Raw genomic sequence first — 14,418 nt, forward strand, 5'->3', positions numbered from 1 at the left:
GTTGTTGTCTGACACGCAAGCCAGTGGTGATGAGTAGATAATGTAGAGAAACGCCTGGGTGCTGCTTCTTATAAACACACAGCCCAGAGCTTTTCTTAGCAAATTAATAACCCTGATAAGAAATGTAAACCTTCCCGATAAGATCTTCCAAAATGTCCTTAAACGAAATTTTGGAGAACACTCAAAGTCCATAGATTTCCACCTTCACTTGACTGTGACCTGAAAATGGGGCATTGTCTAGAGGGAAGGTGTGAGAGTTCAGGGACGTCTAAGCTTTGAAAAGCAATGCCTTGGGGTTGCTTTAAAGAATGGGACAGGAGGCACGGAAGAATTGGAATGGGATACGGAGACATTCACTGCTTGGTTCTTCATTCCAATCTAGCCCCATGCTGGGAGAGAGGGTAACTCAATGGGATTGGAGCCTTCCACATCTTTGGCACCACTTGCAATACAGCCATAGAATCACAGAAGTGTATGACAGGAAAGGGACTCAATAGGTCATCTAGTCCAGTCCCCTGCACCCAAGGCAGCCATGCAGTGGGGAATTGGTTTCTTTTTGGGAACCAAGATATGGAGCTTTACACCTCTGCGTCATCGGTAAGGATACAATTCTGTCACAGAGTTCACAGAATCCGTGACTTCTTCCAGTGCGGGGCTGGAGCAGCTGTCAGCCCCAGGCCATCAGAGCAGTAGCCTCAGGGCTGAAGCAGCGAATGGGGTTGGCTCAGCCCCTTTGGGGCTGGAACAGCTGCGGTCAGACCCTGCCACAGGAGCAGCAGCAGGGCTGGAGGAGCTGCTGGAGGTCAGCCCCTGGCAGCTCTCTCCCTGTTAGACACTCCCCCACCCCCCGTTCCTACCCTCCCCGCCCCCAGCAGGGCTCAGATTCATACCAATGACTAAGGCTTTGTCTACACTAGCAAGGGAAAGACAAAACTTTTGGCGTTTGTTAGAGGGCTTTCCCTCCCCCGCCCCCTTCCCTGGTTCTTGTCATGCAGACGGAAAGCAGAAGACCAGAAGTTTGAAGTGCAGGCGATGCGATGTTTATTGGGGTTAGTTCCAAGCAAACATATTCCGAAGCCCTTCACACAAGTCAGACTTATCACTCTATGCCGATAGAGTTTTCCCCTTCCCCTCCCCCAGTTACAGTTCTCTACACCAGTGGAACCCCTTCTTCTTCTAACCCCTAGCTCCACACACCAAGGGAGCTCCCTCTTCCCCGTCTTCTGCTTCTAGCTCTGATGCTGCAGAGCATTTACTCTGTGTCCCACTTCCCAGCTCTGACACTGCAGAGCCTTGCCTGTGTCCCTGTTCCTCATTCCCCTGTTCCCAGTCCCCCAGTCCCCTATTACCATGATCATTCCCCTTCCCACTCCCATTCCCCATTCCTACGCCCCCTCCTTCTTCTTAGCAGGCCCAAATATACTTGCAGTGCACGCCCCTAGTCACACTCCTTATAACTTATGGTCATGTTCTGCTCGGGAGGCTTGTGAGCCTGGGTCTTCATCCCACTCCTTTTGTGCTCCATGGGAGGAGTGAGGTTGTGCTCCAGTCAGGGGCAGTCATTTCTCTGGTCTTTTAGTGTTTTACCGCCCCACACAATCCTCCCTTGCCCCTAAAAGCCCCATCTGGTTGTGGGAAATGCAACACACAGCATCTTTGTCCTTTGTTCTTCACACATATTAATAAGGATGTAAGAGTACTGAACATCAAATCCAAAATTCTATCTCGAGCTAACAGGCTTAGAAGCTAACAATATTCAGAGGTGTTAAAAAAACACACACCCCCAAAAGACAAAAGATTTGCTGACGACAAGTGCCGGTGTGAACAGTGCTTTGTCTGCAGGAGCGCTTTGTCTGCAGGAGCGCTCTCCTGTCAACAACGCTAACGCCGCTTGTGGGGGTGGAAGTTTTTTGTTGGCAGGAGACCTCTCTCCTGCTGACAAATAGAGGCTACACTGCGCACCTTTTAGTGGCACGGCTGTAGCGGCACAGCCATGTCACTAAAAGCTGCGCAGTGTAGACATAGCCTAAGGTTAAGATTCTCTCACGGGTATTTTTAGTAAAAGCCAGGGACAGGTCATGGGCTTCTGTGAATTTTTGTTTATTGCCCATAGAGGCCCCTGTTGATGGGCAAGAAGCAGATGTCCAGTCCTCCTTGGGAACAAGGTAAGGTCACCATGACTTAGACCTTGTGGGGAGAGAAAAGGAGAAAACCCTGGATGGCCCCAAACCTGGAGACTGATTCCCTGACCCAGGAGCAAATTATGGGTTCAAGTTCCAATGGCTGGGATGTGGGGGAGGTCTCACTTCTTAGCCCTGGTACTTCAGCCATCCTGTTCCTCTCAGGAGACTATCCACTGAACTTGGGTACCAGGCCATGCACCAGGAGCATCCATTCTGCCTGAAAAAGAATGAGAATCCCAACAGATTTTGACAACTTTTACTTTCCATTTAGCACTACCAGATTCCTGACAAGCAAACACCTCATGAGCCACATTCCCCCACCCACTAACTAGGGCTTAATAATCATAAACATGTATGGTGGAGTTTCTGGCTTGAAATAAAGATCCTTTTAAGAAGCATCACAACCAAGGGGACTGACCATCTGACAAGTTCAAGAATGGAAGATGGAGCCATTTGCTTCTCATTGTGCCTCAGTCCAATCTGGCCACAAACTGGGGAACAACTGGCTCAGGAGCATTAGGATTAGCATACAGAGCCTTCCACTTCTAGGCCCCTAGGTACAGTCTGAGCCCAAATCAAGGGATGGATGTTTGGTGGCCCTGTGTCAGATGAGTGGGGAGGGGATGGGTCTCAGTCTCAGACCCTGGTGCGACAGGTGCCCACATTGCCAGATAAATTAATCATAAGGGCACCATTTGGGCCCCTTTATTCTCTACCATGTCCACAGTATCAGAGCACTGCCCACCCTCCAAAATCTTCCTTCTGGACTGGGTGACTTCAATTGCTTGACAAATTCTGACAGATTTGTCACGGGTTAATTATGGCTCTTCCAGTAGTCTCTGAGATATATGTTCCCGATCCCAGTCCCAATCTGGTCTCTTATCAGAGACTCAGTTTTAGCCTCCCCAAACTTACAAGTTCAGCTCTTCATCCTCAAATCAGTCACAAATTCTTGCAGGCTGCAAGGAATTCTGCAAAGGGAATAGCACAATTGGTTGTGATCAGCCAACTTTCTATAGAAGAGACTATATTATAAACTAGCACAGGGAGCTGCAGGTCAGGGCTGAGGGGCATCAGAAGAGCTGTGGATGTGTCAGACTAAAGGCTGGAATAGCAGGGCAGCCTGTCTCTCAGGAGGCGCTTTAGCAGTGCTGTGTGTGTGTTTCATACCCCAGGGCTATTATAACCAGGTCTAATTTGAGAGGCATTCGCAGAGCTGTGTGGAGACCCAAGACTGGAAAAGAAGGGGGTGCTATAGGGCAGGATTAATCCTTACTGCTTCAGGGTGCAACGAGGTGCCTGTATTGTCTCTCTGGTGTGAGACATCTCAAAGAAAACCTCTCTTCTCTAAATCTGAGATCTATTTCACCTCTTTGTTGAAAAATCTGGAGCAGGGAATGGAAAATATTTGCCCATTTGCGAGACTAACGCCAGAGGCCAGGACCTCACTGTGGGGCAACAGGGGACATCGGATAAGCTGATTTTCAGGACCAGTTCTGCTCAGATAAACTTGTTTGAACTGATAAGTTTTTATACAGAGAGTAGCAAGGTCAGACCTGCCCAGTTCTAGGCCCCTTTGTTAGGGTTGTCACTGGCCTAAGGCGACTTTACTCCTAGTCACATGAAAACCTCATCCTTCCCCTGGTGTTTGCTTGTCCCCACAGGGTTAGGAGTGGATAGTGCTAAATGGAAAGTTAAATGCTGTTGTCTAATCTCATGGGATTCTCATTGTGATTTCAGGCAGAGCAGCTGCTCCTAGCATGTGGGCACATGGCCTGGTGCCCAAGTCCGTGGATGGCTTCCTGCTAGGAATAGGATGGCTGCAGTTTCAGGGCTAAGAAGCGAGGCCTCCCCACACGTCCCAGCCATGGGGACTTGAGCCCATGATCTGCTCCCGGTGCAGGTAATCACGCTCCAGTTTGGGGGCCAACCAGGATCTCCTTTTCTCTCCCCCTAAACTCTACGTCATGGTGAACTTACCCTCTACCCAACCAGGGCTGGACATCTCTTCCCTCTTCTCCTCCGCTGGTTGACTCCATAGCCCTCCAATGCCTTAGTCCTGTCATTCCCAACCACAACTTACCATTTGCCCTCAGACTTGTTGAAGGCAGTCACATCACATTCATAGAATCATAGAATCATCGAAGATTAGGGATGGAAGAGATCGCAGGAGGTCATCTAGTCCAACCCACTACTCAAAGTAGGACCAACCCCAACTAAATCATACCAGTCAGGGCTTTGTCAAGCCGGGCCTTAAAAACCTCTATGGATGGAGATTCCACCACCTCCCTAACGCAATACTCCAGATGTGGCCTCATCCGCACTGAATAGAGGGGAATCGCACTTCCCTCGATATACTGGCAACGCTCCTACTAATGCAGCCCAATATGCCATTAGCATTCTTGGCAATAAGGGCACACTGCTGATTTATATCCAGCTTCTCATCCACTGTAATCCCCAGGTCCTTTTCTGCAGAACTGCCGGTTAGCCAGTCAGTCCCCAGCCTGTAGCAGTGCATGGGATTCTTCCGTCCTAAGTGCAGGACTCTGCACTTGTCCTTGTTGAACCTCATCAGATTTCTTTTGGCCCAATCCTCCAATTTGTCTAGGTCACTCTGGACCCTATTCCTAAGCTCCAGCGTATCTACCTCTCCCCACAGTTTCGTGTAATCTTCAAACTTGCTCAGAGTGCAATCCATCCCATCATCCAAATAATTAATGAAGATGTTGAACAAAACTGACCCCAGGGGCACTCCACTTGATACCAGCTGCCAACTAGATTCAGCCATTCATCTACCCGCACCCAAACCGAGTCTTCACACCTGATCCTTTCCTTCCCTGACATGTGTCACTAGGAAATTCACAAAGACCATCAGCATATTTCATCCACAAACTGTCAGGTGACAAAGATTTTTTCTACTGAACTGAGTGAGCTGGACCAGTGCCATAGAGGTGAACGGCTCCATATCCTCTGAGTCAACCAGTTACTCAGACCGTACCATGCCATGCATCCTATTTCCCTGTCCACTAACTTCAGCTCCTTGCGCTGACCTGGGCTCAGATTCATACCAATGAGCTAGAGGTGTAAAGCTTCATATCTCAGTTCCCACAGAGACACCAGTTCCCACTACATGGCTGTTTTACAACTGGGGGCCAAACTGGAACCAGTGACCTAGAGATGAATACCTCTATATCCCATTCCAATTCCTCTGTGCCTCCTGTTTGCTCTTTAAAACAACCCAGCATCATTTCTTTTCAAAGCTCAGCCGGGAAACCTCCCCTAACTCTCACCCCTTCCCTCTAGAAGATGCCCCCATTTTCAGGTCACTGCCAAGTGAAGGTGGAGATCTGTGAACTTGGAGTGTTCTCCAGACCTTTCTTTCGAGGACATCTTGGACAATCTTACCAGGAAGGTTTGCATTTCTTATCAGGGTCACTGATGGGATAGGAAAGGCTCCGCACTATGTGCATATAAGGAGCAGCATCCCGGCGTTGCGCTGCATTTAGCACTCACACTGTCCTTTCCCCACCAGTTTGGGTGCACAGGGACATCATGAAGTGGCTTCTGCTCCTCCGTCTGGTGGTGCTTTCTCAGTGCCGGGTGACAAAGTGAGTGCAGGGGGGAACAAGAAACATTGGGACTCTGAGCTCAGCTTTCTACAGAGCAATGTTCCCTTAGCAGCAGCAGCAGCTCCTACATCTCTCTCCTCAATACTTCATTCTTTAATAGGCAGCAGGTGGGAACTACCCCTTGGCTGTATGGCATAGCAGAGGTATGAGGAAGGATGGGCTTATGGTTACAATACTGGAACAGGATTTGAAAAAATCTAGGTTCATTTCCAGCTCTACCACAGACTCCCTGTGTGACCTAGTGACTGAGTCTCTCTGGGCCTCAGTTCTCTGGATAAAAATGAACATATGTCCTTTGTCCACCTTGTCTATTTCATCAGTAAGATCTATAGGACAGGGGACTGTCTTATACAATGTATTAGTACAGCTCCCAGCATACTAGGCCCTCTCAGTGCTAGTTACACATGGGCCAGGAGTTTCCAAGCGTCCTACGGGAATTATATGCCCAACTCACACTGACTTTTAGTGCACTGGTCACCCAACTCACCTATACCCTGTGCTAATCCCAGCTATAAAAAGGGGTCCCGTGCAGTGTAAGAGTCGGACTGCACGGTATTCCCTGAACACAAGGCTTGTCTATTGTTTATTTGTTATTGATCAGTCTCTCTCCCCACCCTTGTTGATTAGGGTCTCCCTGAAGAAGGGGAAATCCCTGAGGCAGAACCTTAAGGAACATGGCTTGCTGGAGGATTTCCTGAAGAAACACCCTTGCAAACTGGCCTCCAAGTATTTCCCCAGCCTGGCCAACGAGGATGCCAGCGAGCCCCTAACAAACTACATGGACATGAATATGGCAGGAGAGCAGGTTTTGAAGCCTCCCTCTCCTCATCAAAGCTTCCCATTCCTCTGCCAACAGCTGATCTCTCTCTCTTCCCAAAAGTGCCCCAACCCACTCCCCCACCCATGTGCTTCCAACCAAGCACTTCCCTTGCTGCTGCCAAGAACCTTCCCCAGCCCCCATGCTGGGCCATCCAGCCCCCAGCTGCGATTGGATGGGATTAAGAAGAGCACTGGGAATAGAACTCCCAGGTCTGCTGGCTCCCCGCTTCCAATACACTGAGATTGATGGAAACTGGGGATAAACAACTCTGTGCATCAGATGCCAGCAGGTCCTAGGAGCCATGCTGGGCAAAGTGATGAATTAATTTTGCTGGGTGTAAACTAATTAAGGTGGTGGGATATAATTGGTTACATAATCATGTTACAATATGTTAGGATTGGTTAGTTAAATTTCAGGAAAATGATTGGTTAAGGTATAGCTAAGCAGAACTGACGTTTTACTATATAATCTGTAGTCAATGAGGAAGTGAGGGGGCCTTGGTGGGAGGGGGTGGGTGTGTGTAAAGGGGGAAATGGGAACAGGGAATGAGGGTAAGGAAATTGGAACCATGTTTTGCTAAAGGGGGAAATGGGAACAGGGAATGGGAGTAAGGAAACTGGAATCCTGTTTGGTTAAAGGGAGAAATGGGAACAGGGACACAGGTATAAGGCTCTGTGGTGTCAGAGCTGGGAAGGAGGATACTAAGGAAGGAAACTGGAATCATGCTTGCTGGAAGTTCACTCCAATAAACATCGAATTGTTTGCACCTTTGGACTTCGGGTATTGTTGCTCTCTGTTCATGCGAGAAGAACCAGGGAAGTAAGTGGGTGAAGGAATAAGCCCCCTAACAGGTACCTCAATGGGAGTTATGCCCCTAAATACCTGTGAGCATCCAGGCCTCACTCACCAACCCCACTGCTTGCATCCCCAAGCTGTCCCTTAAAGTCTCCAAGCCAAGGCCTGACCCAGGCTAACGCTCCTTAGCTTGGGAGCAGTGGTGAGATCCCATCCCACGATGGTGCAGGTGCAGGCATGTGCACTCCCTGCAGGATAATAACTCAAGGGGTCATTGAAGTTCCAGCCCAATAACCCATGTCCCATTTTACCCTAGTGCAGAACTCAGGCTCTTGATCTCCCAGTTTTGAAGGCATCAACCTCCCCACCACCTCTGGAGACCTCTGGATCCTCGGAGATGTCTTCATCCACAAGTACTACGTTGTCTTTGACAGGGCCAACAACTAGGTGGGCATGGCCCCCGTGGCATGAACACAGCACCATCCCCGGGACACTGCCATGGAACCCTGACCCCGGAGAGTATCTGTTTCTCCAGAGCCCCAACAATGCGAGTCAGTCTAGTGACTCTAATTGCTGCTGGGACCTTAATGGACACACACTATTCCCCACCCCAAACTCACCCTCTCGTCTCTAATCTTACCAACAGTAGAATAAAGGACTATAAGAGCATTGTAGTGAATTGGTTCTCTCTGGTGGGTGGGGTGACCCACATTCCACCGATGAGGAGGCAGGAAGGGAACATTCTCATATCTTCTGCTGTGGCCCCCAATCTCAATCTGCAGCCTCCTGATATGCCAGCCCTGAGCTCCCTCCACATGCAGCTCTCCCAATGCCCCTTCAACCTGACCCACAGCCTCTTGCTTTTCCAGCTCTGGCTCCCCACACACAGCTCTGCTGATGCCCCCTTACCCTGACCTGCAGCTCCCACACTGCAATTCCATTCTTGTCCCACCCCATCCCCCACTATGCTAATGCCCCTCACTCCTGGCCTGTTTGTTTTGTTACTTCCAACAGTATCTCATGAGATGGGCTTGGGGGCTGTCCATAAATTACATAACACAGCCATTTGGGGGTAAAGGCTGTGACAGGTACCACTGGAACTGGGGACCACTGAATCCTTTGACTCACCAGCCTGGGTTCCCTCTCACACGGTGCTGTGACAAGCTAAAGACCCGCTCCCAGTCCTACACTTCCACCAGCATTCACACAGGCAGGGACACACCCAGCTGCAGTTACATGCGGGCTCTCTGACCCGCTGCTACATGAACCAACAGCTAGGATTTGCTGTGGGGCCAGGAGATGACCCAGTCCTTAGGCCAGCACAGAGGAAAGCCAGGGCCAGCATGAGGGCTGGGTCTATGAGGGGGAGGGGTCACATTCCGAGGTGTTGTTAGAGATGGGGCCAGACCTAGGAGAGAGCAGGGACAGATTTCACTTCACTGGAGAAACTCAGGAATAGCCAGACTGGATCAGAGGTGAGGTCCATTTGCCCAGTGTCCTGTCTTCTGGCACCAGCTGCTTGGAAGGAAACCCCAGAATGAAGAATTAGGGAATAACTACCCATGGCCTAAACCAGGGGCAGCCAGAGTCCCATTTCCCAGCCACCAAGCAAGGGGCAAGGAGCGGCTAAAGCAAGGCACCCAGGGAAGGGCCGCAGCCCAGGGATCTCACAAACCACAACGATCAATGTAACTCGCCTGGTCCAAGGACCTTCACCCAGCTCTGCATAGAGGAGTTTTCTAAGCACATGGCTGGGCAGAGAAGCCAGTTTGGGAAGGTGCAACATGGTTTAGACCAGAACTGGTTCCACTCACTAACAGGAAGAGACCTTGGGAAAAGACCATTGTGCATCTTTCCGGCCAAGTCTGTTTAGGCCCTTTGGAAAGAGTCATAGTCTCTGTGTTGTCCCCAGACATGTAAACTCAAGGAAATTGGCCAGTACACAGATACAACAAATGAGGCTGGAGGGAGAAAGTGGGGGTTAAGGCTGAGTCCTTATGACAGTGACACAGAGGAAGGGGAAGGGTCTGGTTCCGCTGTTCTAACAGGGCAGGGCTCACAGGGAATAGTAACATTAGGTTCAAACGCCGACGGCCTGTTTTGGTTTATGAGGCCTTCTATGCTTAGAGGAGTAAATACAAACTGCAGCGTAAGAAAGACAATCCTCTGGCTTCTCCGATTCTGGCCTATGGCGAAGGCATTGGATTGAGACCTAGATTCAATCCCAGTCTGTGCTACAGACCTTGGGCAAGTCACTTTCCCTCTTTGTGCCTCAGTTCCCCACCTGTACAATGGGGATAATGATCCTCTCTTTGTCTGTTCAGCTTGGAAGCTCTCCAGTGCAGGGGCTGTCTAGCACCTAGCAAAATGGGATCTTGACTATGGCCTCTGGCACTACTCCAGTCCATGCAGAGCATTCCCCACTAGAGGGCAGGAAGCAGCCAAATCTCCCTCCCAGACCAAGGAGGCCAGCATACCAGCCACAGCCCGCCACCCACACCAACAGAAGGGGTAAATCAGGTGCCAGAGCTACCAGGACACCTAACAAGAGCCAGCCAGGAGCATGGCACTTCCTAAAGTTTGTTCCATGCTGTAGCCTTGTCAGGTTGCAGGCCTGATAATCATAATATTTGCTGCCGTTTCTGTAGATGAGCTCATGCATATTCATCAAATATTTAGATCAGGGCACTGAGTCACTGGAAAAGAATCTCCATGATTTCTAGACCTTCAGCCTGAACAGGGCCACCTGTGGGAGGCGATATGGTACACACAGCTTCACCCAGACAGGGAGCTGAAGGGAAGGGGCATCAGGGATAGATTCCTTATTCTGAACTGAAGGTCCTAGGACAGAGAAGACCTCTATCCCCAGGTCCAATAATCTGTTCCAGCCCTGACCTGGAAGGATTACCTCAAAAGGTGGGAGAAAAGAGACGATTAGAGCTCTGGTTTGTCTAATGAGATAAAGGGGTGCAATTAGTGCCCCTTATGATTAATTTGTCTGGCAATGTGGGCCCCTGTCCCACCAGGGTCTGGGCGTGAGACCTCTCCCCTCCCCACTCATCTGACATGGAGTCACCAAACATCCATCCCTTCACTAGGGCCCAGACTGTACCCAGGAGACAAGAGCTGGAAGCCTATGTTAATCCCAATAAAAAGCCCTGGTTGGTGGGCCAAGGAATGTGGCGTACAAGGCCATGGCAGCAAAAGCAGGAGGTTATCATGTCACTCTCTCACTGCTGGGGCCCTGCATTCAAATCCCATGCTATGCCACAAACCACACTGAGCTGGGGTGGGGTCATCACAGAGCTGCCATCCTCCACTTATACCACTTGTAGAATTCATTGTAGAGTGCAACACTGTTGGTTATGATCAGCCACCTTTGGTCAGAAGAGGTTACGGTATGGAACAGGAGGGGGAGCTGCAGGTCAGGAATGAGGAGCAAATGTGTGTGTGTCAGGCCCGAGGGCTGGAATAGCAGGGGGGCCTGTGAGTCAAGCTGAAGGGGCATCAGCAGAGCTGCTTGGAGACCCAGGACAGGAATAGCAGGGGGTTCTGTGGGGCAGGAGTCCCTGTGTATCCTGTGTGCTTGCATTGCCTTGTGGGTGGGACTCTTCATGCCAGCAGACTTGCTGGAGGCAGGCAGAGTGACTACGCTGGATAGGCCGGAATCACCCTGAAATTGGGCGTGGTGGCCACTAGGCGTGTGCATTAGCTCTTTGAAGGTACTTGGGAGATTTCCATTGTGGGCATGCAGCCTGGCCACCCAGAATCCCTCTCTGAGAGTGGAACCAATGGAAACGCAAGGGGAGGAGTTCAGCCACAGGAAGAATGGGAGCCAGACTGGAGGACTCAGTGGTGGAGCGGCACAAGCACTAGAAGGGTACACTGTCAGGATGGTGTTGCAGGAATTAAACCCATCCCACTCCCCCAAGCGGAGAAGAGGCAGAGGAGAAGGGCTGCAGGCTGTGCACATGGCAGAGGCTCATAGGGAGCTTGAAGAGACTGTGGGACACTAGCGCTTGTTTCCCAGGCTCTAAGGAGACAGCCAGTGGTGTAGTGGAGCCGGAATGTGCTGGAACACCATTTCCGTACTCTCCACCCTCCACAGCACACCCCTTTGACCCTCCTCACCCCTCAGCCCCTAGGTTAGGGCTCCATTCAGCCCCCTGCATGTGAGGGCAGGGGCAGAGAGCAGCATGGGGGCAGGGGTAGAGAGCCAGGCCAGTGGGGATCTCTGCCATTCCAGTACCTTCCAGCTCCAGGACTACATTGCTGTCCACGGCCCGCCCTACAAAGGGTCCGGACACCATTCCACAGAGACTGACCAGGGTAAACCCTCCCCCAGAAGAGCCATTCGGGAGCGTACATATGTGTGTGCCCATAATTATATTGCAGTAGTGTGCTGTGGTAGTAACAAAGAGTAAAACTTGGGGGGAAACCCCCAAAAGGGTTGGCTTTAACAATTCCTATTGTTGTTCAAGACTCTTCAGTAAACATACGCATTCACAGAGAAAGAGAGAGAGATTTAGGCCACGTCTACACTTAAAACAGTGCAGTGGCACAGCTACAGTGCTGCAGCTACACCACCTGTAGCGCTTTGGTGGAGACACTACCTATGGCCGACGGGAGGGGTTCTCCTGTCACCGTCATAAATCCACCTCCCCGACAGGCAGTAGCTAGGTCGACAGGAGAATTCTTCTGCCCACCTAGCACTGTCTAAATAGAACTTAGGTCAGCTTAACTACATTGCTCAGGGGTGTGGATTTAGCTGGGTCGATCTAATTTTCTAGTGCAGACCAGTGCTTAGTAAGCATTTGCTTTTAGAGACTGTCCCACTGTCCCAGCAGAGATTTATTCTATGCAAAATAAAGCTCAATCCAAGTCTTGAGAAGACTAAACTCTGAACATTAAGCCGGGGTACAGAAACATGGGAAAGTCGCACCAGACCTTATATGAGCATATTCTCTTCCCAAAACCAGCTACACCTCAATTGTCTCTGTGGCATCAGAGATCTCAGACCAAACCTCCCTTCTTAAAATTGGATTTCCATTTTGCCACTTTGTTGAAAGATCTGGAGTGGGGCATAAGAACGTAAGAGCTGCCGTACTAGGTCCGACCAATGGTCTCAAACACGCGGCCTGCAGAGTTATTTCCTGGGGCCCGCCATAGGCACTGACTCCACCAGCAGCCAAACTGTTTGGCAGCACTTAGGACTTTCCAGGAGGGAGGGGGGAGGAGCAGGGACGCAGCATGCTCAGGTGAGGAGGCGGAGAAGAGGCAGGCCCCGGCCCCACCTCAGCAGAAGAGGAGGATAGCCACACCATGCCTGCAAGTCAGTCTCAGATCTCTGCGAAGGGCAAAGGTACAATCCCTGGCTGTGGCTCCACCTCTGTGGCCACACAGCATGTCCCCTTGAGCCACCAAGGTCACCTGAAACCAGGCTGGCTGGAAAGCTCTGTGCAGTGCACGAGTGTTTACTCCACAATACCCCAGCCAGCAAAGCTCTGTCTTTCATAACACTTTCATAATTGCTTTCCCAAAGGGGCAGTGGGTGCCAGGCAGTCGGTGAGATAAATATTGAGGGACTGAGATCACTTTGGGGAGGCTGAGAGCTGTGGTTCAAGCACCAGGTCTGGTTTTTTGTTGTTTTTTTTTTAAATTGGTGGAATCTATTGACTTTATGAAACACTAGTTTGGGAAAGAGGGGAAGGCTATCGCTCAGGAAACTCTTTCTCGAATGACCCCAGATTTGGCTTACTCCAAGTCACAGTAAATTTCAAGACAATCTGAGTAAGTATGCGGATGTTAGAACTCTTGGAATAGTCAGCCTAGAAACAGAAATGTCATCTTAACCTAAACCATGCACTGTAAATACCCATTTGGGGGAAGGCAAAGTGCCCGGAATGGCAGCCTCTGGCATAACGCAGACTCGTAAGGTCCCTGGGGTAGGGCTGGTCAGCTTTTCCCAGGTGCAGCATGTACAGATATGTTTGTGGAAGAATATCATTTAGAGACGCTCCCTCATAAGGGACAGTATTATGAATACAGAAATTTAAAGATGTACCCTGGAAGATGGGGTGGAGAACACTGTGTCGCTATGTACAGCAGTTCACGACAGAAGCTCCCTAGTTTGTTTTATTCAGTTTTATTCCTTTCTCATTCACTGCTTTGTTGTTTAATGAACCCCAAGATCGTTACACGGTGTCAGAAGTACTGAGTGAGAAGGAGATAGCAGTCATTTCAAAGTCAATTCCTGTGTTTGAAACTGAAAGCAGAGGCAAGGGGAGCATGTGGAGGAGCAAACAGAGAACAAAGGCTTTTGTATGTATTTGGTGAGCACCATAGTAGCTTGACTAGCTTAAAGAGGAGGGAGGAAAGCCAAAAATGGATGTGTTGCAACCTCCATCCAGTCTACAATTGTCAGGCAATGTTGCAGAGAACTGAGAAAAAAATTCAGATAGAGATTTGAATTGTATTTAGTAGCGATGGGGCAGAGGAGAAAATGATAAAGTGAATTTATCAATCTTTTTGCATGTTGTTGTGGAGGAAGCATTGGATATTTATAACAACTTTAAGTTTGAAGAAGGTGAAAGCATGAAGTTAAGTAAAATACAGTAACTCCTCACTTAAAGTCATCCCTTGTTTCATTGTTAGGTTGCTGATCAATTAGGGAACATGCTCGTTTAAAGTTGTGCAATGCTCCCTTCTAACATCGTTTGGCAGCTGCCTGCTTTGTCCACTGCTTGCAGGAAGAGCAGCCTGTTGCAGCGAGCTGGTGGGGGCTTGGAACCAGGGTGGACCGGCAGCCCCCTATCAGCTCCCCGTTCCCCTAAGTTCCCTGTGCACCAGCTGCCCAGCAGGCTACCAATTGCCTGCAGTTCAGCTGTCCCTCCCCCCACTGTCATGTGCTGCTCCTGCCCTCTGCCTTGGACCTGCTCCCCGAGACTCCTGCTTGCTGTGCCGGGGGGGGGAGGGAAGAAGGGGAGGAAGA

At 50.1% G+C, this 14,418-nt stretch overlaps 1 protein-coding gene across 1 annotated transcript in view; it reads left to right on the plus strand.

The window, feature by feature from the left end:
* Positions 1 to 5,735: 5,735 nt before the first annotated feature.
* The window catches only part of LOC141989729 (pepsin A-like), a 30,829-nt gene continuing 22,146 nt past the window's right edge, over positions 5,736 to 14,418 (plus strand). The window contains exons 1-2 of the mRNA XM_074956654.1: positions 5,736 to 5,791; positions 6,440 to 6,617. Coding sequence (XP_074812755.1) covers positions 5,736 to 5,791; positions 6,440 to 6,617 — 234 coding nt within the window. The remainder of the gene's footprint in view (positions 5,792 to 6,439; positions 6,618 to 14,418) is intronic.

The sequence above is a fragment of the Natator depressus genome, chromosome 6, assembly GCF_965152275.1.
Source record: "Natator depressus isolate rNatDep1 chromosome 6, rNatDep2.hap1, whole genome shotgun sequence".
In the NCBI taxonomy this organism is placed as follows: domain Eukaryota; kingdom Metazoa; phylum Chordata; order Testudines; family Cheloniidae; genus Natator; species Natator depressus.